The 27077-nt window shown below is 35.5% G+C and overlaps 1 protein-coding gene across 6 annotated transcripts in view; it reads left to right on the top strand.

Annotated features, from left to right (window-relative positions):
• Positions 1-27077, top strand: part of PPP1R12A (protein phosphatase 1 regulatory subunit 12A) — a 121537-nt gene that overhangs the window by 58743 nt on the left and 35717 nt on the right. For 3 of the 6 annotated variants that reach the window (XM_074870655.1, XM_074870658.1, XM_074870654.1), the window contains exons 3-11: positions 4800-4918; positions 13775-13934; positions 15769-15913; positions 18815-18889; positions 19319-19407; positions 19538-19695; positions 22827-22954; positions 25829-25945; positions 26304-26519. In XM_074870655.1, the coding sequence (XP_074726756.1) occupies positions 4800-4918; positions 13775-13934; positions 15769-15913; positions 18815-18889; positions 19319-19407; positions 19538-19695; positions 22827-22954; positions 25829-25945; positions 26304-26519 (1207 nt within the window). Of the gene's footprint in view, positions 1-4799; positions 4919-5077; positions 5311-13774; positions 13935-15768; positions 15914-18814; positions 18890-19318; positions 19408-19537; positions 19696-22826; positions 22955-25828; positions 25946-26303; positions 26520-27077 lie in introns of those variants that run through there. The other 3 variants (XM_074870657.1, XM_074870656.1, XM_074870659.1) reach the window with 2 other exon arrangements.

Raw genomic sequence — 27077 nt, 5'->3', positions numbered from 1 at the left:
CACAGTGACACTTTTTCTGTCTTTGGCTCCCTATTACCATCTATTTAAGACATGGAATTAATTTGAACTCCACCATCTATGGATTTTTAAAAAAACAGCTAGGTCAAGCTGAAGTTGCTAATTAGTTAAAAGCTGTTGGGAGTCTGGTTGTGCTGTTGTTTGGTGCCCCCACTACAAATTAAGCCATGTTTCCCTGGAAGGGCACGCTGAAACATATTTATTTTAAATGTATATACAACACGTTGAACCTCTATTCAGCAAGAGATGTTTTAGGAGAGTCCCTCTCCTCACGTTTTAGGAGTTGGAGACTGCCATGCAGTCTTCTGACTCGTCTGAAGGGACCGCTTGTTTTCACTAGTGAGTCTCCAGTGAGCTCAGCAAGCAGTGTTTAATGAACCGTAGCAATTCAGTGGCCACTTCTCTGCCCTGCCTTGTGCTTGCCACCATTCTGGTGACCTTCAGGTTCAGCGAGTACTTAAAGTTCATTATATCCCTAATGACTTTGCAAACTTGTTTCCGGATATTGTGAACTGGGGCAAGGTTCGAATGTAAATAGATGCCTCTCTTTCTGTTGCTGAGATAAACAATATTAAAATGTTATCTGCAGCTTATTTTGTTGTCTGCAGCTGACAAAGTTTAGGAAAGCCAACGTTTGAGTGTCTTCCATATTCTTAAATTCTAAATTCACAAATAAGACCAAGTTTGTCATTAGAGAGAGGTGTCTTCCTCTCTGTTTACTTTGTGTCTCTATATACATTTTGTTAATAGACTTACACACACGGCTGTAAAGGCTTTTTTGTTGGTTTGTTTTTTTAATTCAGAATGTAGGCCAAGTTGCTAGTTAAAATTTTTAACTTCCAGTTCCTGAGCTTGGTTTTGGTGTGGACTGTTTGGCTTTTGTGCAGTAATCTCAGAGGATGTTATTGTCTCGGAGATACTGAGATTCCAACCTTTTATGAAAGATATGGAAATGTATTTTTCATAAAATGATGGGAGAGAATCTGAGTTTCATAATAGTTATAGAAAAAATATTTCATGTTTTTTTGAAGGTTGTTAATTTCAGTCTATAATAGCTATTGAAGAATATACAGCAGTGATTCCTAAAAGGCAAATTTCAAATACAAGTATTTTTTCCCGTCATAAAACAATGGAATCACAAAGCATACTTGTTCTTCCAGCCTTACCCAGACTGCATAATGCTTGTCAGGGCAAAAGTATCAGGAACGATTTTATTTCATTTTCCTGCTCTTATCTTTCCTCGTATTCCTGGGATACTTGCAATTCTCTATGCTTAGACCACAAGACTGTCTCAAAGAGGTACCTTTAACTTCAAGATCAAAACTTGAAAGCTTTAGCTCCAAAAATAAGCATGGTATGGATCAAGCTACTGTTTCCTTCTCATTTATTTACATTTTGAATAAGCACCTACCAGAATATTATATAAATTATCATTGGATTTTCTGAATTATTCTTCTGTAGCTGTCCGTTGAACATGGCCATTTTGCAACAAGTGAATTACAAAAGACACAGATTTAAGTGCTATGGCAAAAGGTTTTATAAGTAGGTGATGGTGGAAGTCCTTTATTTTTTTTTTTTTACTTTACCACTGCATCCAAGTGTGCGAAAAGCGCCTTTTTCTGGACATGATATTAAAGGGCATGGTTCTGGACATTTTATTACACAGCTCCGATTTCTTTGTCATTGCATACATGTAGCTGTATCAAATATTAGCTGAGGAAGTGGAGGTTATGTTATGTTTACTTGCTTTAGAAAGATGAAATTTCAAGGTGGAGGTAACCTACTTAAAAGATAAAATAAAAGCAATTATTTGTGCTGGGTTTTTTTTTCAAAACATGGATGACTTTTAAAATATGCATACATACCTACACACAGTAATAGACTGTTCACGTGAAGATTTTAGTATATGGTACCAGAATAACTAATGTCAAATACACTAATATTTGAAGTCATACTATAAGCTTTAATTAACATTTAGGTTGAAGTGCAATTTGTTTGGAAAATAGTTTTTAAAAAAGGTAACAAAGCCTTCTGATTTTTAGGATTATTCTGGTATTGGCTTCTGCTCAGCTAAGCCTAACAAACTCAGAGCATCGGTCTCTTGGTCTGGTTTGCCAGATCTGTTCCCTTTGTATGTGATGCATAGTCAAGTTACCTACACGTCTGAAATGGTTGCTGGCCTTTCTCTTGGTAGTGCTAGATTTCGTAAGAAAAGCTACAATCCTGTAGGCACCAAGGTGACTTCATGCACCATCTGAGCCCTGTCACTGCTTTGCTGAAACTATTTTACTGTAAATGAAGATAAGCAAATGCATAAAAGTTTTTCAGGACAGGGTCATCTGTTACTGAATGAATGATGAGGAAAGCAGGAGAAACATGGATTTCATTACCAGGCTTAAAAGGTATCTTTAAAATAGTTGGATTTGGAATAGTTTGGTTTATACTGAGTATTGCTCTTTCATTATTGATTCATTTGAGGGGATCACTATTAATTTTTTTGGTGGGGATAGCAGAGGGGAGGCCTAGTTGGAGTGGCGGAAGGAAGGTTGGGAAAGGACCGTTCTCACTTCCCTGGAGAGGAATGTGTTGCCTTTCATCTTTCTTCTGTTTCTCCTACCCTTTTAAATTCTGTGAACCTGGCACAGGTTCACCCATCCTTCTTTTGCTGACCCAGGAAAAAGTCCTGTAAGCACGTGCAAAGGGGAGCTCAGATAACTCTACTTCTCCAGCCTTGCTAATCCCCCTAGCTCTGCTGATCTGATTTTGGTCTGTAAGCAGCTTCATTTTTGGAGTCTACTTTAAAGGATCATTTGATCATGAAGTTGTTCATATATCTAAATAATAACTTTCTGGAATGCTACCGTAGCCTTTTGTTCATTCCCTACACTTTCTAGCGCATTACTCCTTATGTCTATAAGTTACTGACCCAGATGACTGACTACAACTACTTCAATGAGATACATATTTTCCTTACAAAAGCAGCTTGATTTTTCCCTGTAGGTATTATGTGGAAACAGGTAAAAATCAAGTTTTTTAAACATCACTTTTTTCATGTCTATATTAGAAAAAAACAGGTTGAAAGAACATGAATGTTGACTTGGGATTTTTTTATAAAGATATTTTAGTCAGCGGTTGATTTTAGTTTTGAATCAACATTTTGACTTTGTAAGAAAGTTAGTTTCCCCGCTGGTGTTTTTGCATGTTTAGCAGAAACCCTGCATAGCAATTATCTGGTCTGTAACCTGGAAGGCTGTGTCACTGTTAAAACGGTACAACTGGTATTGTTGCGAAATGTTGTTACTTTGATTAATTTTTCATTCCTGCAGAAGTTAAATCTTTAAGCTGGAGAGAGATAAGAGTCACAGCAGCACTCTTTTAAGAGGAACAGTATAAAACCAGCAATGCATACTGGCATCAAAGTTAGTGGGGGCAACTGATGATGCATATCCCAAGAGATATGGTTACACTTCTGGGAATTAATTTCCATTTTGTGATTTGTCAGTTCTTACCTCTTCTTGACATAATTACAGAGATCTAATAACAAGTGCTATTTAAATCTTACATTAAAAAATAGAAATGTACAAGAGTACTAGATGCTGAATTAATGAATAAAGATAAGGAAAATATGATCCTAGATCTGGAGTCTGTTACTGTTAATTGGTAGTTGTTAAGCAGAAATACTTTAAAGCATTTGTGTTAATTTTGGATTAATGTTGTGATTGGCTCCTGCATAATTTGTCATTCTGCAGCAGTGAGGTTAAGAAAGCACTTTTGATTTCATATTCCTGTTACCAAATGCCCAACTAGTTCTTCAAGTCTGATTATTTTCTGATTTTTTTTTTTTTTTTTGAAAATATATGTAAAGTGTAAATTAAGCTCTGCAAGGCAGGAGGTATGTTTGCAATTTTTTGCTTGTGTTGAGTCCTATCATGGCTCAAACTGTTGGATTTGTTAGGGAAGTGGAAATGTTATGGTCAGAAGGTGTAAGACTGATCTGTATTAATGTTTTAATTATTGTTCACTGTCTACTTAGAAACAGACTATATATAAAACTGTAGGTTCTCAGTAACTTTATAGGCTTACGGTTTAATACAATGAAATAACTTAATCCTTCTGTGACTTATTGTTGGAATTGATCCATTTGACTTAATTGGAAATTCAGAAATAAAGTCCACTGACTCTGGATTGTTGACTCCTCAGACAGTAGTACTTTAAGTAAGAAAACACTTAGTAGGATTGGAATAGTGTAAACTACTGCTTCCTTTCTTCCCCTAGCCTCTTTCTCCACCAAAAGCTGACCTTATGAATACTTAGGAGCAGAGGTGATTCTGGTTTTATTAACTCTGTGAAGCTGCCTCAGAGACCAGGAGTCATCATTCTGGCAAAGTATAGAAACATAATGTGCCACTGAATTTGGAAGTTCTAGGAAGAGTGGCTTAATATGGGGAGCTCACGGGAATAGGTGGTTCAACCCCTGTTCACCTTGTGTTCGTTTTTGTTCACCATCTAACCATTTTCTTCTTTCAATTCTTGCAAATATGTGCTTAAACATGTCAGGAGTCTTTGTGGCAAACTGATGTATTAATGGGTCGTATGATGAAAAGACATGCAAGTTTTCAGGGATTGTAGACAGTCATGAGGTTTTTTACTTATACCCAATATAGTTGTTTCTGTTAATTGTACGTGTGCATGTATGTACCTATTGTATATGATATCCTAGTGGCTGCATTTTTTTGCATCAGGTTTACTATGTTGCTTACAGTTTCTTTTTCTATTGGCAGGTATTTAATTAGTCAAGGAGCACATGTAGGAGCTGTAAATAGTGAAGGAGACACTCCATTAGATATTGCTGAAGAAGAGGCAATGGAAGAGCTGCTTCAGAATGAAGTAAATAGACAAGGTAATTTTGAATGTGGAAGGGTGGTTTTGTTTATTGGACACTAAATATATTTTTGGAAACTTATGCTTAATTAGGTATTTTATAGTCACTCGATTTATTTTCTAAAGAGAATTGTCAATACAACGTATAGTGCTCAAGCTGTCTTCTAGGTGTTTTACTCAGCCCAGCCTGTTGTGAAGAAAGAGGTCAGAAGTATTGAACCCGGTTGTTGATTGGATTCCTGCATTCACTTAACAGAATATAGGTGGTATTCAGTGCATCTGGGATATAGACTTCTATATCCCAGCTCTGGACTACATCTGAAGAGATTCCTGCCTTAGAGAGGAGAGAAATAGGCACTTCTGAGATGACTCAGATGTCAGTTTTTAGGATGGTGTGAATTCATCCCTAAGGTAAATGTTTCTTTCCGTTGACTACAAGAAAGCCTAGAATAACTAAAACAAGAGTAAACAACTATATGTATCCCATAAATCACCCTTTATGTCTAGTTCTGACCTTTTGAATGCTCTTCTACAATGCCAAGTGTCTTAAACTATTCTTTGAGATAAGGAGTCTTAGATTGCACTATTTTTAGGCCTGAGAACCTATCATGAACCTTTAAGCTCCTCCCAGTTTTGTGTACTCTTCTGAGAGCACTATATAGGTGAGCATTCATGTAACAGTTAAATAGATAGGTATCGAGTTTTGACAGTATCATTTAAAAATGTATACCCTAAATTTATGCACCTTGCTGCTATGAAATTGCTAGTGCTGGCAGTGGTGTCTTTGTAAGAGAAATTAGCCTTTGAAAAAGCATATTGTTTCACTTTTTCCTGCTTTTTTTCCCTTCCTTACACTGCTGTTTTCCATGTTCCAGTCTTCAGGTGGGTTTTCCAGTGAGAGGTCTTTGAAAGTTTCTGGATTTTCCACTCCACAGAGGAAAGAATATTCAGTTGTAGACTGACCATCTTGAGTCCAGTAGAAATGCATTGCTATCCCAGAACTCCCAGTACAAGAACTGGGGTGATGTGGTGTGAGTTACATTATGTATTGAAGGAAGATAACATTCAGAGTGAAGATGGAGCCTTTGTGGGGGGTGTGCTAGGGGACTACATTTCCATTACTTCTATACCCCTGTCTACCTCTCGAAAGGCTTCCTCCACCTTGAAAATGTTACTTTTTTTGTAGTGTTGAATTTATATCTAAGACAGATTTACATAATTTAACAGTAAACTAGTAATTGCTTCAGGCTTTGCCCTGATTTAATTCCCTTTTCATGCCCGAAGCAAATGGTAAAAAGAAAGTGGATCACATGTTATGCAGGGAAATAAGAGATACCTACTGATACACAGAAGTAGACTGTAGATTTGACAAAGGCTTTGATTCAATTATTTGGTAGTGTTAATGGAATTTTGATTAACAGTTCTTATAGTTAACACACAAAGAATATCAGATTAGATAGTTGTGAATATTTTTTTTGTCTGTGCTACCATTTGACTATTTTGTTTGGGAAAAATAAAGTTGTTCTCTTTTCTAACAGTACTGTCAATCTTTGCTGGAGGGTTGTTTCTGGAATGTGCCTCAGCCTATATTCTTTAAGGTTGTTTTTGAAACATTTGTCTTTACTGATGTGCTATACTAATTGATTGTAGTAGTTCTTTGTAAAATTGATATTATTTGGGGAACTCCTCTTCCAAAATCTCTTATTTATATGTTAGTGATTTTTTTAAAAAAAATTTATTATTTGTTATATGGGGATTTTATGTACATTTTTGTACATAAAATTTTGACTGCAGAGATTCAAGATCACATGCTAATTTTTATTCTTTTGCAAGTTTAATTATTTTGAACAGCCCAGTTGTAAAATTAGCATTGGCAACCTAAACTAAATGCAACAATTCACTGAAAATTTCAGTGTGTTTGCATATTTCATATTTAAAGTTTACAGTAAACTATCTATGGTACTGTCTTTATAAGTCTGACAAGAGTGTAGATGTTCCCACACTGTAGCTGTTAGCTTCTAAAGGGATAATTCAGGTTGTTTTAAAATACTAAATTTCACTTGCTATGGAAAACCTATTTTCCAAGCATTCCTCTTACATTTTTATGTCAGTTGGCTTGCTGACTAGCTAAAGGATTTTGGGAAGATTGGTCTTCTCAGATGATTTGAAAAATATATTGGTTGAATGAGCTTGCTAGGGCTGTGCTTCAGAGTGGTTTCACCTCCCTCTGTGGAGAACAGGAACTGGGTGCTGTCCTGAAGAGTGACCACACTGTGAACATCCCTGACAGCATTTCTGCCTTCCTGATTGTAACAGGACACTAAAGCCTATGGTGATATATATATAGACTATATATATATTATTTTATATATATATATGGGTATATATATATTTACACATACATATATGTAAATGTATTTTTATATATATAGGTATTCTACCTAGCTTGTTTTGCTGTTAGGCCACTTAAGAGTTGCAGTTTCACAGAAGTGGGGAAGAAGGCATACGGCATCCCTCCTTCTGAATTTTGTGTCTGAACATGTAAGAACTAAGGGCTTTTACCTCCAGGGGTGAAATCGTAGGAAATACCTAGTGATTGTGGATGGCAATAGAATGGAAAGGATATGAATCTGGGTGTGAACTTGTAGCGTATATCTTACTAAATCATGAGACAGTTGTCTCAGCAGTAAGGTTTTGATCATGTGCTTTTGATGGCATCCTTAACTTGCATTTAAAATTAATATTATATACAGAATGATTATTTAGCCATTATCATGATCACTTGGAAAGTGACTAATTGTTTGTATGTTGTGGCTAAAGAAGTTAATAGCTCTAAAATAGGAACTTAAGTGTTTATCTTAACGTGGAATTAACACTGACGCATTGTGACAGTTTCATCTTTGACTATACATCTGGCTGAATGTAGTTATTCCTCCAGCTTTAGCATTGCTCCTCATATAAAGTAAAGCAGTGCTGCAGTTTTGATAATGCAAGTTAACTGTGGGGTCTGTGGAATGATCAGCCTTGTCTAAGTATTACCAGTAACGGAAGATCAGCCTATTTATTTTGAAAATAAACAAACCTGAGTGCCAAAAAATCTTACTTCTGTGTAGGTAAGATGTGCAGCAGAAAATTAAGTAAACATTTTCTGTAACATTCTTGCCTTGCAACCTTTTTATGTGTATTTATTCCTCCATTCATTATAGTTTCCTTTTTGTGTTGCCTAGTTAATGCTGTGAGTATGACTTCCTACACACTGACGTCAGCAGAGTTGTTTGGTGGCAAAAGATTGCCTGGAGAGATCAGTCAGGTTCAATTGTGATTTCAGATATGTTTAAGTAGTGACGTCTGATGTTTGTTTCCATTAAGAATCTGAGGAGAATCACTATATTAGCTCACCCTTTTTGCTGCTTTTGCAGACCTTCAGTCTTTATAGGAAAAGTTCAGAGCCTTCCAGTTGTGCAACTGTTCAGCCTTCTACAGATCATCAGTTTGTTTGTACTTATGCCCAATTTTTACAGGTATTGAATTATGTTTTAAGGACATGTCTAACTACAGGAAAAAAAGGGAGCCTCTGGAGGCACTAAAATCACAGAAATAAGTTCTGGAATACAACACAGTTCAGCTCTATGTGATATTACAGGCTTAATAAAAAGAAGGATCTGCAGTGTTTGTTCATCCTGTTTTAGCATTCAGACTCCAAAATCTGACCTGTCTAGAGAGGAGATTGGTCAGTGATCCAAATTAATCTCGTTTTAGAAGTTCTGTTGTAAAGAGTGTTAGACATGAAAGAAGATAGTTTTTACAGTATTATTATCCAGTGTCTCTCTTCAGTTACTCTGATCTCCATATGTGACACTTCGAAATTTTGACCCTTGGTTCAGGCGTCTTTTCCCGTGTCCTCTTGTGTGGGCCTTAGATCCTCACACCAGGCCACCTGTGTTCTGCTGAGCATATAGCAGGACCCTGGTGGTATAATGGACTATGCAGTAATTCTGAACTAATGGACTAGCTATCCTGTAAGTGAAGCCATAGCACTCTGATAGTAAGGAAAGTATTTTTCTACCTTAATCTTCAAAGGGGAATTATTGGCTTAATTATTTTTTTTAAGCTTAAAACTTAGTTTAGTTTTATACTTTGTGAGAAGATAAATTACATACATGCTTATGTAAAGTATAAAGATTTTGTGACAGTTACGAACACCTCACAAATAGCAAAACTAGGTGGTTTATGGAAATTATTCCAAAGTAGTGCTGAACAACTTACTCTTTGCACACCATATGTTCTAACTGTTTTGTGTGTTATACAAAAAAACTTCTCATAGGACCTGTCTTCTTGTTTCTCCATATGTTAGTATCTTTATCATGGGCCAATCCTATGTATATAGGTGCCACTGCAATCCACATGATTTTTTTATCTTAATTAAAAATATTATTATTTACAGTTTCTCAATATGATCCCTTATGTTTCTACTCTGCAGTGTTTCAATGTTTCATAGTTGTGGAAGTGGCCTGTTGCCAGTAGTGTAGAGTTTTCGTTGGCACTGGTGAAAACTATCAGACTTGGGAGAGGATGTGGCTTTAGTCATGGCTAGCCCTGGCCAGTTTTAAATGTTGCCTCTCCTCAGGTATCGAGTAGGGTTAAGTGTAATGGTTTGAAATGATTTTTTAGCTGTTTATCATAAGATGTCCTCTTAAAATTATTTTTAACTGCTTAAGCAGTTGTTTTGAATTATGGGAAACATTCTCAGGAGGTGAGTTAGTGGGGAAAGGAGGTGACGTGAGGTGAATCAGGAGTTCATGATACAGCATGGTAGCTATTCAGTAACTATCGGAGAACTTACTTCTTTTCCAAGGAGAAGCAAATGTTCCTCATTCTTAATTACAGGTAAGTGTAAGGAGATGCTCTCAGATGTATTGCTTAACTCAGCTTTGTTCATGTGGATAAAATGCGAACTATTACATTTGTATATAAACATTCACTACGTGAAGTAAAAAGTGGGTTGATCTTCTGCAGTATCTATAAAACATGCCTTTATATGGCTGAGGAGTCCCGAAACAATGATTCAGCATTTAAATTTATGCAGAATTTTATTAAATGCTCACTGAATAGCACATTGTTTTCAAACCTGTTTGGAACTGTTGAATAACAGTTGTTGATCAGAAAAAAATAAAGCATTTAGCAATAAATTATTAATGATTTAAGAAGTTGTTAGGCTGCCAGAAAGGTTAAGTGTACTGGTGGTGTGAGCGAGTCCTCCCGCTGAAGTTGAGCTAGGAGGCAGCGCATTGCCATCTACGGGCCATATGAAGAAAGTGTTTGAAACTATGACGAGCAATTTCTTCTTCCCTGGTATCTTAACAGAGTCTGGTAAACAAAAGCAAGGAGAAAGGTCCGTACAAGGCATAGTAAAGGCTGTTTACATTCCGTTTAATGTAGTTAATAATGGGAATTGCATTTAGATTCTCAGAGAGCAGGTTTTTTTCTATGACACAAAGTTTAATTCCATACCAGTTATTAATGTGTGATGTTTTATTTAGATTGACAAGATTCTCGTACTTTCTTCCATTGAAATATAATCAGAAATTTACTGTCTTGTAAAATAATGTATTGATGCAGTCATTAGTCCTCTGCAGCCTTTGTATCTTGTTTGGGCTTTAGAAATGCAGTCGTTTGTGGTATTGATAGTCTATATTCAGTATTAGTTACTTTTCCTGCAAAAGCATTGCTAGTTTGACACAATTCTATTTAGGCATACCAGGAAAGTATGCTTAAACATTAACTGTCAGAAGTTCAAGATCAGGGTTTGGGACAAACTTTTTTTCTGTTTCTGTTTTTCTTTATACAAAAGTGCCTTAAAACGACCAGCCACACACAAGCAATTTTACACTGATAGGAATTTACGTTGGATTCTTCAGGTGGAGAAGGTTACTCATGCTTACAAGGATTCACAGTTAGACCTCAAGCATGCAAAAAGTGCATGGACATAAATGTGGCTAGCAGATGATACACGAACTATTTATTTGCGTAGTAGTGTTTTGCAGGCAACACTGTCATGTAAATGAGTGTACTGTAGAGAATTATTTTCCCTGATCTGCACTGCTGTGTCATTCTGAAAGGCAAGTGGATGTGAAGGCCCAAGGAAGTTACCGTTTGCATTAGTTCACACATCAATACGTAGGAGCCTTCTGGAGAAGTGGGAATATGTGATTATCGATATGTTATTGATTTGAAAGTTCCTGGTTTTCTTTCTTCATATCTGTCAGAGTTATAAAGATTATTAGATATGTAAATTTTAATCTCTGTTCAGATCTATTTAGTCATGGGTTGTCCTGAGAGAGAGATTTTTAGAAACTTCTATGTTTTTACTTTTTACCCCACCTTCTTCCAAACTAGTAGTTTAGCTTTTTCCTCTGCTCAGTGCTTCAGCAATCTTTTGCATCTTCCTGCATCTTGCAGACTTAGCCTCCAGTTTATGGGTTTTCATCAATTTCTGATGAAATGTAATTCTATTAATTTTTATTAAATTGCCAAGATTGAAATGATTGTTAGTCAATTAAGTGGATGAGTCTAGTAGTTCAGTCCACTGCTCAGAACATTTAATGTGTAACCTACCTCAGTTATTTTATGATACTTCGTAAAGTTTTGTCTTTTCATCTGTCCTTACCATAAAGTTTTACCATATTTACTTATTTTCTCCAACTGATCTTTCATTGTGTTTTGGTTTGGGGTTTTTTTTGATTAAATTATTTTATTTATTTTAATCTGTTATGGTGTGAATTGACGGAAGAAGAATAAAAAAGAAGTGAACTCTGTTGTAGCATTGTCATATGCTACCGCAAACCAAACAAATGACATGTTATGTTTCCAAAAGCATGTAATAACTACATTCCTTCTTTCTGCATTTCAGAAAATTTTGATTTGGGCATGTCATTTTCAAGGGTTTTCTTGCTCTGTAATTGGGGAATTGCTGCATCTGTGAAATACTAATTCATACGTAATGCAATAGATGTATCAGTGTGCTATCCACTGCCTTAAGGGTATTTAAGCAGTGCCAATATAATTGCTTTCAGTATGCCAGTTCATTGCTCTGGCTTTTTAGTTGCCAGTGGATCGATAAAGACTTGATAAATCTGTTCTGTTATAATCTGTTTTGTCATGTTTTACACAGTGGAATGATCCATTGCAGTACATATGATCATCTCTGTATTATCTATGTCTTTTAATTTTGTGATATTAATAATTTCCTTAATGAAGGCCACTTCATCCCTTAGCTCAGTTTCTGCTGCATGTCTAAATGGGCAACGGTCAAGTTGGATTTCATTTGGTTTCCATATTCTAGAGATCCATTCACCCTGTAAAGGGTTAATAGCTCACAGCTTCTTTGAAGACATTAGAGCCTGAAATTGCTGTTCACTGTAAAGACTTTGAAAATTAATTAAAATTAGTTAATTATGTAGAGTAGTTTTGAAAAGAGATGTTCTAGCTTTGCACAGTCTTGTGGTCTGCTTTATATTGTACTTTGATTAGTTGGACAGTTAGAAGAGTTACGTGATAGGAACAAGTTTGCTGGAGAAAATCAGTTTGGGGACAGATGAAGTTTCAGCAGGAAATACTGAAAGAAGGCAGAATTAGATCTGAGTCAAGGAGCATCTACCTCTTAAGTGTTATAAAAATCATCTTGGCTTCTGTTTTATAGGCCATAAGGACTACTCTTAAGGTTTGTGGTTTTATCTAGTAAATCACTACCTGTTTCTACATTTCACTATTTTTTATTATGTATTTGTTAAGTAAATGCTTTTTTGCTCCACGAGAAATTAAAGAATGAGAAGACAGAAGAACAGTATATATTTCTGACGTCCCTGCATACCAGTGTCTAAAATTAGGCAAATCATATACATAAAATAATTTTGCTGAAGGAAGGTTGGCCCACTGATTTTCTGTTAGAGGTCAACCCAGATACAATTTGTGCTTTTGACCACAGTTCCTAAATCCCTTTTCCTCACAAATTTGTCACTGTTCAGTCAGCATAGAGAGAGCAATGCTCTTGCATAGTTCTCTTTAAGACCCCTTAGTAGGTCACTCCATGTGGTAGTAATTAAGAAATGCTTGCAAATACATGCTTTGCTTTGCCCATTTCGGGTCTGGAGGTTTTTTTCAGTCTATTTAACCTGATGTGTAAATGTTGCATTGTGTTCCTCTGTTTTCATCAGTGTAAGATAAGTTTTTGTGAGGTGTATTAGAAAAATTTTTTAGTGTTTTTAATGTTTTTTACCTGAGATATGAAGGAAGATTTACAAAGGCTTGGTTATTTGAGTATGAGTTTTGTGTTTCACAGTGACAGAAGACAAACCAGAAATTCTTTAGAAAGTATAAAAATTATAGCTCCATCTTTCTTATCATCAATGTAGAGAAGCTAGGCTGTTCCTCTTCCCATAGATATATCATAGTAAAAAAATTGTAGCTGTCTTCTACTTTCAGATACCTCTAACCAGACTGATATTTTGGTGCTTAGAAAGTTAAAATATAATTTTTCTCTTTTTTTAATAGGTCACTTCAGTAATTATTACTGTAATGGTAGACATTCTTAAAACTGAAGAGCCAGTTTTAGTAGCTTTCTTCTTGTTTTTTTTTCCTTTGGGAAAAAACTGCATTATGCATGCAAGGTATATATCCAATAATGGATGTTTCCATAAGCTCTTGGGATTCATCTTCAAAAAGGTATTCATATCTAACCGTGAACATTATTCATATTGTTTAGCTGTTATTTTATTGTATTACGTAAACATGTTAGAAGATTTGTCACATAATTGAAGTATTTGAACTAAAATATTTTGTGTCCTTTTTCCCCTCTCACCCTCCATATCTGAATTAGGGGTTGATATAGAGGCAGCTCGAAAAGAAGAAGAACGAATAATGCTAAGAGATGCAAGACAATGGCTCAACAGCGGCCATATAAATGATGTCAGGCATGCAAAATCTGGTGGTACGGCACTTCATGTAGCTGCTGCTAAGGGCTATACGGAAGTCTTAAAGTAAGTGTGGTTTAAATGGAAATTTTTCATGTTTGATTGTCTTGTTGATGTAATGTTGCTTGGAATTGATAGGATTGGACACTTCTGAATTTTAGGGGTTGTATCTTGAAAAATAACAATCTATAGAACTATCTTTTCCTCAAAGCTTGATTTTATGTTTTCAAGCACTCATAAATCATGGTGCTGTTAGCTTTCTACATTGTTGTTCAAAATATGAACACAGTGTACATATTAAGCCTGAATACTTACTTGAAAGAAGAAAGTTGACAAAAAACTTGCCCTGTTTCTAAAGCCACCTGTGTAAACAAGCTTAATGCCTTTTTATAATGCCAGCTAGCATTCTGGTTGATGTGTATTTTCAAGACATGATATTTATTTGCATACATAAAGCAGTTTGTAATCTAGCCTATAGGTTTTTAAGAACAGAGAATTTAATTTTGGTTTTTTGATTCTGTTGTTGAAAATCATGACTCTTGAAATCTTTTCTGGAAAGCTTCAAGCTTTTGGTGTCCCCTATATGACAGGTAGCTTTTCATCAGTACAATACAACTGTATACTGTAACAGAGGTTTAATAGGGTTTTCATCAAAGCTCTGCTTTTATTGAAGTAAAGCATACTTAATAATACATTGCTTTACTGTGATTGTAAATGTTTTTGACTGCTTTAGCAGTACTAGGAACCGTTATATGTTGTAACATGAATGAAAATGAGCACACGCCATGACTGTTCAAGTGTTGCTACCTTTGAGGTCTGCAAAGCCTAGTCATGCTTTGTCAACACATAAGTTGAGTGACAGAGCTTTTTTAATCGTTATAACCATTACATACAATTTACTGAATGGGAGTTCTGCCTCAAAAAACACTTGATTCTTCAACACGAAAAGAAATCACTCTGTTGGAAAGGAATAATTTTTTGCTTTGGAATAGCATGTGTCTGTAAGGGAGTTTTATCTATAGCTCTCTCAGTTAGTGTCTTTTTTGTAGTTCAGTCCATACACTTCCTAGGAGGGGAAAAATATATGCAGGCAATTTTCGTGATAGCTTCAAATTATCAAAAATGTGTGCTCTCTGTAGCGAGTTTGTGTGAAAGTTGACTCATTGGAGGATATTACTATAAGTATATTGACTCTTGAGAAGCAGAGAGAATTTTTTGAGAATACTTCACCATTATGTGATTTTTAATAATTATGGACAGTGTTTCAGAGAGCTGGTAGCCCTATACACAAAACTGTTTGTCAGGTTAAGTGTCTGCTGTCACTTCGACACCCGCTTCAGAACCATGCCGAGTATAAGTGTTGAATGCAGGCTGAAAAGCAGATTCTCTATTTGAGGAGCTGTGCTCCATCTCAGAAAGCAATTGAAGCACAAAAACACTGGACTTTTACAACGTGAAATGTTAACGACAGGAGGAGATGAAAGTTTCAAACAACTCATAATACAATAGGAGGAGGTTTTAATAATTTACTAGATAAGAACACTGTATCTAACAATTTTGACATTTTACAGCTCTCCTTTCCTTAAAAGGGCTTTTCTCTATTACTGCATATATATAGAAAAATATATAACTGTGTAGGACTTTGAAGAGGATATGAGTAAAGAAGAAAATGGAAAAGGCTATTTTTCTTGAATTTTCCATAAAAATATATATACCTACTGAACAATGAAAAGGCAAATGTTTCTGTGAGGAAATAAAATTAATCAATTGCCAATAGTCCAACTAAAGTATGTATGATAAAAAGGAAGAAGGATATTATTGTAGAGTAATTTTATAATTTTACAACAGTTTATTTATCCCTGTCAGCAGTGTCAAGATCTAATTCTTTTAATTTCTTTAGGCTTTTAATACAGGCTCGCTACGATGTAAATATTAAAGATTATGATGGCTGGACACCACTTCATGCTGCTGCTCACTGGGGTAAAGAAGAAGCATGTCGCATTTTAGTGGAAAACCTATGTGATATGGAGGCTGTCAACAAAGTGGTAGGATTTTTATGTAATCCTTGTCAAGATACAAAGTTCTGGTCTCTAAAGTGACTTTAGAAGCCAGGGTAAGAAAAGTGATGATAAACTGCTGTTTACTTTACGTGGAGCTTTATATAATGCATGTTTTGTCAAAACAGCATGTTTGTGTTCAAAACTAAATTCTCTAATTGTCTAAATTAATTTCTAAGCCCACTTTATGCCTAGTTCTACATTAAACGATCCATGTAATCTTTGACACGGAAACTCAAAATAAAATGGGTTTACTGACATTTTAGAGATACAAAATTAGTGACTTGATGGCTTGCATACAGGTTTTCATTTGATCACTGAAGACAACGATGATGCCTTTGGGTAGTGTTTTAACTCTTAAAATCAGCTTGTGTTGGCATACTGAAGAGTTATCAGTATATGCTGGTTTGAGTGTGCTGGAAGAAACTTGTAGGCATCTCTGGACTCCCTATACATAACTTGAATGCTTCCTAAGCTGTATTTCCTCGACTTATGCAAAGGCCTGCGTAGCTTGCTGGCTTTGCAAGATCTTGCTCCCAACAGATATAAATATATTCATGATTCACATAGGCATCACAGGGATCCAAAACTTTTTGTTCAACTGTGTAAGTGCTGAAGCTCTTTGCAGTACATTTTGCAGATCAATTCTGATCTGCTTCCAATTTCTGTCAATACTGTATATGTAAATTACCTGCCCAAGTTTTAAGATGGATTCTTCATTTAATTTTTTCATAAACTTTTTAAAATAGGTTAGGGAAACATTCAGACACAGATCATGAACTAGTAAGTATTTACTCTGTATAAGGACAAAACTACTCCTGCTTAACATTCTTAGTGTTTGTCGACTTTTTCTTCCTTAGAAATTGATGTTGCTTATAATAAAGTCAATGAAATCTGAAATTAAATTTCAAATAGCTTCAACTCTGTTTCTGTATAATGCTTATGGAACTTCTGAATATCAGCTGTATAACTGTATTTTGTATCAGGTAATCACAAGCTGATGCAATTAATTGAAGCCAGTTTATCAAGTTGTCTGTTAGACTTTTTACTGGGGCTGTGAAAATGTGGAGGATGGTATTCCAGAGAGCAGTCTCATGAAAATATGTTCAACTCAACTGGGGCAAGAATAAGAATAAAGAAGGTACAGAGGGATATAAGCTGTTTTATTTGGTGTATGGCCTTGTCTGTGCAAGCTAGGAAAGTTTTGCCTGTTGTGTTCTTAAGCTAGTAAGCATTTTTGCTTGTGGAGATATGAAGGCTGAAAACTCCTGGATTTGGTTTCAGTTGTAGGTGCTTAGCATCTCAGAGAACTGCCATTATTGTTTAGGCACTTGACTTCGGTTATTAACATTTATGTATTGGGTTTAGATACAGCCTTCCAACTGCAACAGTTTTTTGCAAAGTGATTTTTTTGTGGTCAAGGTAGGTCTAACTCATATTTTTTTGAAATAAACCCACTTAATAGCTACCTAAAAATAGAAGGCCAAATTAAAAACTGTAGTCATAATGAAAATATAAACTTGAGATGATTTTGTTGTTTAGTTTCCAGGTTAGTGCTGTGTTATACAAAATGGAATAGTTCAAATGTCAGAGGACATCAGGCAGTTTTGGGTAATGGTTGTTGAAAGGTGCACGTGCTTCTGCTGTATGGTCAGAAGTTTTATGGATATGAAAATCAGTTGTTTGAAGGTCCATCCTTTCTAACCAATTAAGGTAGCCATCACAGTGTAATTAGGAATATGTTTGCCTTCAGTTAACATTTCAAGAAATTGAAATATGCAGAGACAAATATGAACACCTTTAATTATCTTTATGAGCTGCTGTGACCACTTTTAAATGACAGCTGTCTTTATTGCTGGTAATTGTACAGAATTACTTGCTTGACTGATCTTGTCATGATCCTCCCAACATTTCAGTATGTCCACCCAGCATGTTGATGCAGCTGCATTTATACCAGTGGATCTAAGACTTTGCCTAGATTTCAGCCTTCTTGTATTTGAATTCAAACTTCCAAATACAAAACATTGCATTGCAGTATCAAAGTAAGTTGGCTTCCTATGTGAAACTGTGTGAGCTTCAGCCCTTCTCATCTTCAAGTAGAGATGAAGAAAGGGAATTTTTGAAATCTTTACCAATTCAGACCTTAAAGATAGAATCTCACATCCTGTGGGCATCTGGTCAAGTCGAGAATTGCAGTGACTATGTAGATGTAAGATATGGCAAACCGAAGAAATTCCAGCTGACAGCATTACTCTGTGTTAATGAATCACATGATGATCTGTTTATTCAAGTGCATGTCCCATGGAAATGATACACTAAGGGGGGGATAAGAACAAATGGTTCTAGCAGATCTTTTCTAAAATGGAATGTAAAATGTAAAATACAGTTTTACTCTAAAAATGTGAAAGCATGACTAGTTTAATATTAGCTTGCTTAAATAATTTAAGCATTTAAAAAATCAAGCTGTGTATGGTAGTTTTAAGGTGGACAGGATACTGAACTGCTCAGGATCCATCCATACAACTGCTATTGGAAGAGTTGTTTGTAACTCATATTGTGAGAATCATATTCTTTCAATCTGCTGTTCCTGGTAGTTTTTTTTCCTTCACATGACAGCAAAATTTTTTTGAAGTCATGTTTTTGTCTCTTAAATGTGTTTACTCATCAGGTATAGATGTTTCTGTTTCAGTTATACAGAAAAAGTAATATTGCAGTATTGTTTTCAACTACTGACAGACTAACAGTTTGTAATAGAGCTTGGCTTATACTTTCTAATTTCTCTCTCTGAACGTGCCCCTTACCTACATCATCATGTGATAAGGTATTGTAATCTGTTATATTTAAATTCTGCTGTACAATTATGGTGTTTTACTTCTTCCCCTTCTCCAGGGGCAGACAGCATTTGATGTGGCAGATGAAGATATTCTAGGATATTTAGAAGAATTACAAAAGAAGCAGAATCTGGTAGGCCTTTTCCATGTAAAGAGAAATATATATATGTTTATTATGCATATGATTATGCTGTACAGCTCAGAGCAGTGTATATATGAATAACAAAGGTTTGATTTGGGTCTTCAGTTCAAGTAATGTCACAGTCATCTCAAAAGAGCTTTTATGCCCTTACTTGATCAGTTATGGTGACCAGAAAGCCTTGGAAGAAAGAAGGTACTCATCTACTTGTCCAGTGGGCACTTCATGATCTGAAGCATTGAAAATGAGCATCTTACTTGGAATAACAGTTTCTGAGATTTTAGAATTTTGAACTTTAACACTTTGAAAGCTTATACACATTCTAGTGTTTATAGTAGTTAGAGAAGATTTCCCTCTATTTGTAATTTTGTCACACTGATACTATTCTATCAATTTAACTGCATCTTTATATATGTTTTGAAGCTTCATAGTGAAAAACGGGAAAAGAAATCTCCCCTAATTGAATCCACAGCCAACATGGATAATAATCAGACACAGAAAACATTCAAAAAGTAAGTATACTAGGAAAAATGGTAAGCTCTTAGTAAAAAAAGATAACTTTGAAAGCTGTCACAAAGCCCTACTTGACAGGCTTTAGTAAATTTTTCAGGACTTAGTAAGTATTTTTCTTTTCAAACTCAGTAAGGAGACACTGATTATGGAGCAAGAAAAGAATGCATCTAGTATAGAGTCTTTGGAGCAAGAAAAAGCGGATGAGGAAGAAGAGGGAAAGAAGGATGAATCCAGTTGTTCTAGTGAAGAGGAAGAGGATGATGACTCAGAATCTGAAGCAGAGACAGGTACATTATTTGCAGTATTGTCTTTCTTTAAGTTTTTACTTTATACATTTACTTATTTAATATCACATGGTACAGACTTAACTATCTTAAGTTTCAATTATTCTGCATTTCACTAGGCTTCCAATCGTTTTAAAGCAAGTTTATATATGTCTAAAGTCAAGTCATAACAGAGATATCAAACATATCTTTACTGGTGGCTATTTAGGTTAAAACTATTAACCTACTTATTTGATTGGCTCCTTAACAATTTATACTTTTAATTAAACAGTTGGAATAATATAAGCCTTAAGTAACACATCAGAAAACATTGAAGAAGTTAGAACTTCAGATCAAAAATGAAGGCTTCATAGCAGTGTTTGGTTGTGGAGCTGACATAGAGGTTGAAACAGCAGAAGTGCAAACATTCTCATTTGTTCTTGCCATTCTGAAGTAATTACCAATTAATCTGGCAATCTTGGCTTGGATATTTGTAAAGCAATGGTGCATGTATTTTCAGTGTGTACTGAAATAAACTTTTAAGGTACTATTTTAATGTTAACAGTTACTTCATGTGCAACCTCATTTCAAGAGGAATGTTCTTTGAAAAGTTTGGAGTTGTATGCAAAGAAACTCGTTACTCTGTACTTCTCTCTTCCGTGGAATTTATGTGGGGTTTTTTCTTGAACAATTAGAGTCTTCAAGTAGTGATGTAAGAACACCATAGCATCTTTTTCTTTCAAATCAAAAAGCACATGTCGGGCAATCAGTGTTTAAAGATGTATGTTCAATCTTAATAAAGAATTCTAGAACCACAGTGCAGGAATACAGTACATAGACGATGATGTCACTAGAAATACCTTGTTAATATTTTATACTTACACTTTTTAAAATAAGTAACCCTTTTTGGTGAGCTGTCAGTTCTCATTTTAAAACATTCTTTCTGATTTTTTAACCTGAAAAGATTAGACTAAGGAGGGATTTTAGAGCTATTATATCATAAATATTTAATGTAGGCCGAAATAAAAATAAGTTGCAAAACCAAACTGTCTGTTGTGGTTTAGTTATTTTTGTATTTTGAAATAAACTAGAATTTCAGTGTTAAGTTGGAAAAAAGTCTGTCAAGCTCTGTAATTAGTCTTTCACCTTAGTATACTTGCATCACTTATTTACAGAGACTGAGCTTTGATAAACTCAAAACACTTGTCATGTATAACGTAGTAATTTCTCAGTCACTGAGCTAACTGTAATGTCTCCTGAACTTTATGACTCCGGTAACTGCGTTCTCTTCATTAACAGAAGATGGTTTGTGCCAGGAAAATTTGACTGTGACACAAGAATTAATTTCTGTAAACTTTGGGGTTTTTAATATCAACAAGTCTTTATCATACTTTATTTGGCAAGCTAGACTTAAGCTTTTCCCTGTAGCGCTGCATCTCTAAATTCCAAGCCTATACTTTCCCTTTTTTCCCATTATTAAGCTTAAGGTAGTTGTCTAGTGAAAAATTTTAAGATTGTAAGGAGCATTATGGTTGTAAAATATTTTAACAGTGTTCAATATTCTGAAGTACTGTTAACTCTGATTTCTAATCCATTGGGATATTTGAAATGTTTTCCTAAAACTTACATTCTGTTTCACTGATTATGTGAGAATACAGTTTAAAAATAAATACATTTCCATCTGTAAGACCAAGAAGGGAAATATGAAGCTTGAAATAATTTCAGAATTGTGAAAAATCCATTTTTCTCCCTCCATGCTTTTACTCCTGATAACTTTTTCTGTATATTTTAAAGTTCTATTACTTATTTGCAAATTTCCAGCAGATCTGCTTGTGCATCATCTCAAATTGTACTGTCAGTCCGCATTACCCTGTTGAACTTTTTATCACCATGACCTAGAAGTTTACCACCATTTATTTTCACTTGTGTTTAAAAGAACTTTCCATTAAGTGCAGTTAGTCATGTAAGCTGGATTTCTTTATATTTGTATTTGTTTACTGCTTAAGTAATTATTCAAAGCATCTGTTCAACTTTGTCCATAACTAAAGCAAGTGTGTAACAGCAATACCATTAATTATCTGATTTCTGATCACAGATTGGTACTTTGTTGAATTTGAATGTTAGATGTGAGAACACTGTATGAAAACATTGCGTGCTTTCTAAATTAACTGCTCTATGCTGTGTGGGTAGTGTAGACATAAAGGTATGTTTATAGTAGGGCCAAAAGCAATGGGGACTGAAACCCATGTTGCTCCATACTGCACAGATAGGATGTAGCATCCCACTCCAAAGAATGTGCAATTTGAATAGGTGAAATAGAAGTGAGGTGTAAGAGTATGAAGCTCAAGCAAGCACAGTGACAGCAATTGTATCACAACCATGATATTTTCTGTATGTTTGTGTAAGAGGGGTTAAGGTACACAGACGAAGGACAGAGAAAGAAATGTGGGCAGGAAGGACGAAACAGAAGAGTGTTAAGTAGGTAGACAGTGAAACTTAGGTAGGAAAAACAAGGGACAAAGAATGAATGAAGCAAATGGAAAGTCCCTGGAAGTCCTCTGGAAGGCAAGTCCCTGCTTTGGCTCATTCTAATGACTGGAATCCCTGGCTGGGTTGTCTGTGCAGTTAGTTTTTTGTACTCAACATGCACAGTTATCTGAGAATAAATGTTTTACTTTGAATTAGCATCTTCTGTAGTTCAAATTAACTATTATATGCCAACATACCCCTCCTATGTTGAATTTTTACGGTCAATAGCCATCTACTAAAATATTGGCTGTTTGGGGAGGCAGTGGAATCTGTCTGTAGATGTTTTCAAGACCTGATTTATCAAAGCCCTGGGCAATATTGACCCTGCTATGAGCAGGAGGTTGAATTAGGTGACCTCCCAAGGTCACTTTCAACCTGAATGATTCTGTGGTTCTATCTCTGCATCTCTGAGTGTTTAACACTTGCTGAATAATGAAAAAAAATGTCACATGCATGACCATTATGGAGAAAAGGTCAACCTAACTAAGATACAGTTTGGGAGTGAGGGGGAAGACACTGAGAAATGGATAATTAAATGCTGTTCAAACAAAATTCAACTCTGTTTTGTAAAAGTGAATAAATTCTGAATAAAAAATGAATATTAAAATCTTGTAAATATTTTGCAGATAAGACCAAAACCTTGGCAGCGGTAACTAATAATGCAAATACCACAAGTACACAATCAGCATCAGTAGCTGTGACAGTGCCTTCAGTAGCTGGTGGCCAAGGGGCGCCTACATCACCTGTTAAGAAGGTAAAATAAAATACCTTTCTTGTGATTTTAGATTTCTGTTCTTATGTGTAAGCATACGTTTTTTGATTCTTGTATAAAAAGTGGATTGGGTTATCCAGTGAATTGATGAAAATATGCACAGGTTCCTAAAATATGTTGTGTTTTTCTGCAGAAACTGTGTTCAATTTTTTAAAATTTTGTATCGTTTTGATTCAAAACAGGGATCTAAAATACAGAACTACAAAATAGCTGAACAGAAGATCCTTTTAAAAAAGCAAAAATCTGTTGCACAGTGAGTGGAGTTCTTGTTTTTCTGAAGCTAAACTTCATCTTTGGATGTCTTTTCTATGCCAGACTCCTCCAAAATATTGAGAAACTACAATTCTAGTGTCTCTCTGTTCTTGGATTTGTGATGCACTTAAGGCAAGGGAGGCAGGTGTGACTAAAGTACTTTCAGGAGTCCTTAGAAGCACTCAGCTAGTGCTTAAGCGCAGAAGTTGAAAATGATACCTGAAATAAGAAGTAGAAAGTACTGTGTGTCCCAGCCTTGATTTTAATATAGTTAAGACCTCATGGAAGAGCTAGAGAATTGGGACACATGATTTATTCAACGCACAGCTCAAAGACACACCTAGCAAAACCATATTGCATGCAGCAGGAAGCTTTTTACAGCTTGATGTGAAAAGTTAATTGGAATGAATTTTAGTTTTGCTTGTCAAAGGGAAGATATGTATGCCTGTGGAAAAAATTACAGTAGATAGTAGTGCATAGTCAGAAGGTGATATACGAGTCAAACTTTTAAAATGTCAAAGCAAACTGGATAGTAAGTCAATAAAACTTCCTTCGTCAATCATTACAACTCTTCCGTACACATCATAATCAAAGCGTAACCCTCTAGTGATGCTTCTAAAAAGTGTATTCAAGGGAAATGGTAGCCATGATATACTGAAGCCACAGTAGAGAGAGAGATGTACTGCTGGGCGAATAGTATGTATTGTATTTAGCTCCCAGGAGCTTCTTGGAGTTACAATACTTTCATACTCACAATAGAACCTAATGATGATTCATCTTACAAAGTATACTTTAATGTAACAGATATGGGGAATGTGTTGCCCAACTGTATCATATAATGTGATACCCTACAATAGGGTTGGGCCAACCTTCCTTTTTTTTACTTTACAAAAATAATTTTTTTGCTTTACAAAAATAATTGTGACTGATGTCCACAAGATTTATCACAAAAGATAAAGATAATGTGGGCATCGCTCACCAACAGTAATGACTACGGTTTCCCCTCACTGAGCTTTGTGGCTGGGCACACAGCTAGATTCCAGGGTGATCTTGTGACATTAATCTAAACAGTTCCTGCTGGTTCTTGGAGGAATTGCTCTAGCATGGGAGCTGCATTTGCATTGCTCAGGAGCAGTGCAGAACTCAAGAGCCACAAGTTCTCCACAAAAACCGTAGCAAATGTGTGAAGGAGGGAAGACGTTGCGAGTATTTGCTGGTTTGCTGACTGTGCCTAACTGGAATGGATTCAAATATATAGTGTGAATTTTACTGCAAGGAAATAGGCCTACTTTATATATTTTACTGTTTGAAATCACTTCAGTAATATAAGCATTTGTGACAGTTGAGCAGTTTAGCTGATGTGCTCTCCACCCAGTTTTTTTACTGCGCTTAATTATCTTTGCACGCTGGAGATTCTAACACTTCAAACACTTCATTTTTCTTGTAATGGTCTGAACTTCATCTTGAAGTCAAAAGTTTCCTAGCTTGTTCCTTCCAATCAATTTATTTCATATTATGCAAAAGCCTTCTAAGCTACATGACGTTCAGCATTAGGACATTACCAAATTGTTGCTAACTGGGGTGTGGCTTGGTATTCCAGAGTTGAGTGATCAAATAAACATAATTTTTTGGTATGACAATGTATGGGGGGCGGGGGGCTTTTTTATAAGAAGAAGAAGAAATAAGTATGATTTTAAGCTGAATGATAACATTTTTTAAAGCATTAATACACTGGCATATAGTTTGTTCTAATTTTATTATGTGGTAATTAATGGCTTATCTTTTGGTCTTAAAGGTAAAAGGTGCAGGTTAAAAGTAAACTGTAGTTATCTTTCTAATAATAGATATTGGAAAAATTCAGGGCCTTATGTAACTACAAAATAAATGCACATTTATATCAAGGCTGATCATCTTGTAACAGCACGTACGTGTGATCTAGAGAAGCAGTTACAGCTCATATCCATGAAAAAAAAGGCTTTAAACTGTAAAACAGCACTGTATGTGTGATCTTGCACCTACTCTTGCACCTGCCTGTTCAGGTTTCCCCCATCTATGCTCCTGCATCTACTCTTCTACTTTTACACCATAGATGGCCAAACCATATGTTGCTCACAAGTGGTGCAGATGCTGTGTACTAAGCTTCAATTTGGGTTTTCTTCAGTCTGTATGGCATTCAGTAATGCTACTTTCTGACTGAGGGTACTGAAATAAGGCGAGTTTGGGAGTGAAGGTATGGGTTTGGTAACAGCTAGCATGGGATGTGATTAAGGGATAAGAATGAAATATGGTAAGATAGTGTGAATCTTCTAGTATTCTCAACCGTATGAGGATTTAGGCCATGGACCCTGTTAGGTCAACAGGCTTTGCTGTCTTCTTTTATCCAAACTGTAATTCTGTCTCTGAATTAGCTAAACATGCTGTGTTGTGTTTAATAAGAATCTGTTACTAAGGTTTTAAGTCTTTTACTGCCTTTTAGTATTTTGTGGTGTAATGAAGAGCTACAAAACATAAATGTAGGAACAAACAATGTGGTTTTAAAACAACCTTTGTTTCTATCTTCCATTCTTTCAATCTTCATCTTTGTCTTGTCTTAATTGGCTTTAGTATGATTTCATTCCTCCTATCATGCCTGTGGTGGAGTCAGTAGATCCTGCATCATGGAGGCAGGGCTTGCGCAAAACTGGCATTGTTCTTGTGCCCAATAAGGGTGAAAAATCTATGGTGAGGTTCTGGTGTGCACAGGTTTATGTACAGGTTGCAAAATAACATATTTAATCAAAATGTTGATAGTGGATTTGCATGTTTCTAAGTTTGCATCTCATGATCACAGTGTGTATTACAAAGTGTGGGTTTTTCTAAGCTAACTTTTAGAGGAGTGGTATACCTTGACAAGTCTTACGTTTCTTATTAACTAATTTAAGAGAAGAGTATGTAGGTTGTCTTTCACCACAACCCCCCTACGAATCCAATACGTCTGTGATTATTAAAAACAGTTGTGTTCTCAGATCTCCACAAGGAGCATGAATTATCACACGTAACGTGAATTAATAATGTAAATTCATTTATGTGTGTTTTATAGTTTCCAACATCTACAACGAAGGTTTCTCCCAAAGAAGAAGAGAGGAAAGATGAATCTCCTGCTTCATGGAGGTTAGGTCTTAGAAAAACTGGTAGTTATGGTGCACTTGCAGAGATTACTGCTTCCAAAGAAGCTCAGAAAGAAAAGGACTCTGCAGGTGTTATGCGTTCTGCTTCAAGTCCAAGACTTTCCTCTTCATTGGACAACAAAGAAAAGGTAATCGTTTTCAGTGTGAAACAACATTTTGAGGAGCTGATCTACCTTACTTGGTATAGATGTTTATAATGTATTGTACAAGTAAGATTGTACTACACATCTATTCTGTAATAAAATTCTGAAAAATTAAATTATGCAGCTGCTTCGTAGTCTCTTTAAAAGTGTAGTATGCACCTTCATTGTCTGGTGACCTGGTATGTAGGTCTGGGGCTTTCCCTTTTTGAGATTTGCAATGCTATGAGTAGTTTTTAGAATTAAGGGCGATCAAAGGTTTGATCGTTTCGGCATCACTTGGAGAGTGATGTTGAAAGACTCATAAAAAAGGAGTCTTTTTTTTACTTACAAAAATTGAGTTCTATAATTACACATGAATACATTGAACAAAGTGAAGGACTAATTTGGAACCAGGAAACTGAACAGCATAGAACTTGCAATTCTGTTTCAAGTAAAAATGATTAAATGTTTTCAGGATTAAGAATAATGCTATGTTATATAAAAATACTAAAATGGTTGCTTTCGGTAATCAGTGTTGAAATTATACTTCACCAAAGCAGAACA

The sequence above is a fragment of the Strix uralensis genome, chromosome 5, assembly GCF_047716275.1.
Source record: "Strix uralensis isolate ZFMK-TIS-50842 chromosome 5, bStrUra1, whole genome shotgun sequence".
In the NCBI taxonomy this organism is placed as follows: Eukaryota; Metazoa; Chordata; class Aves; order Strigiformes; family Strigidae; genus Strix; species Strix uralensis.
The sequence above is the reverse complement of the archived record's forward strand: the minus strand, read 5'-3'. Positions and strand labels throughout refer to the sequence as shown.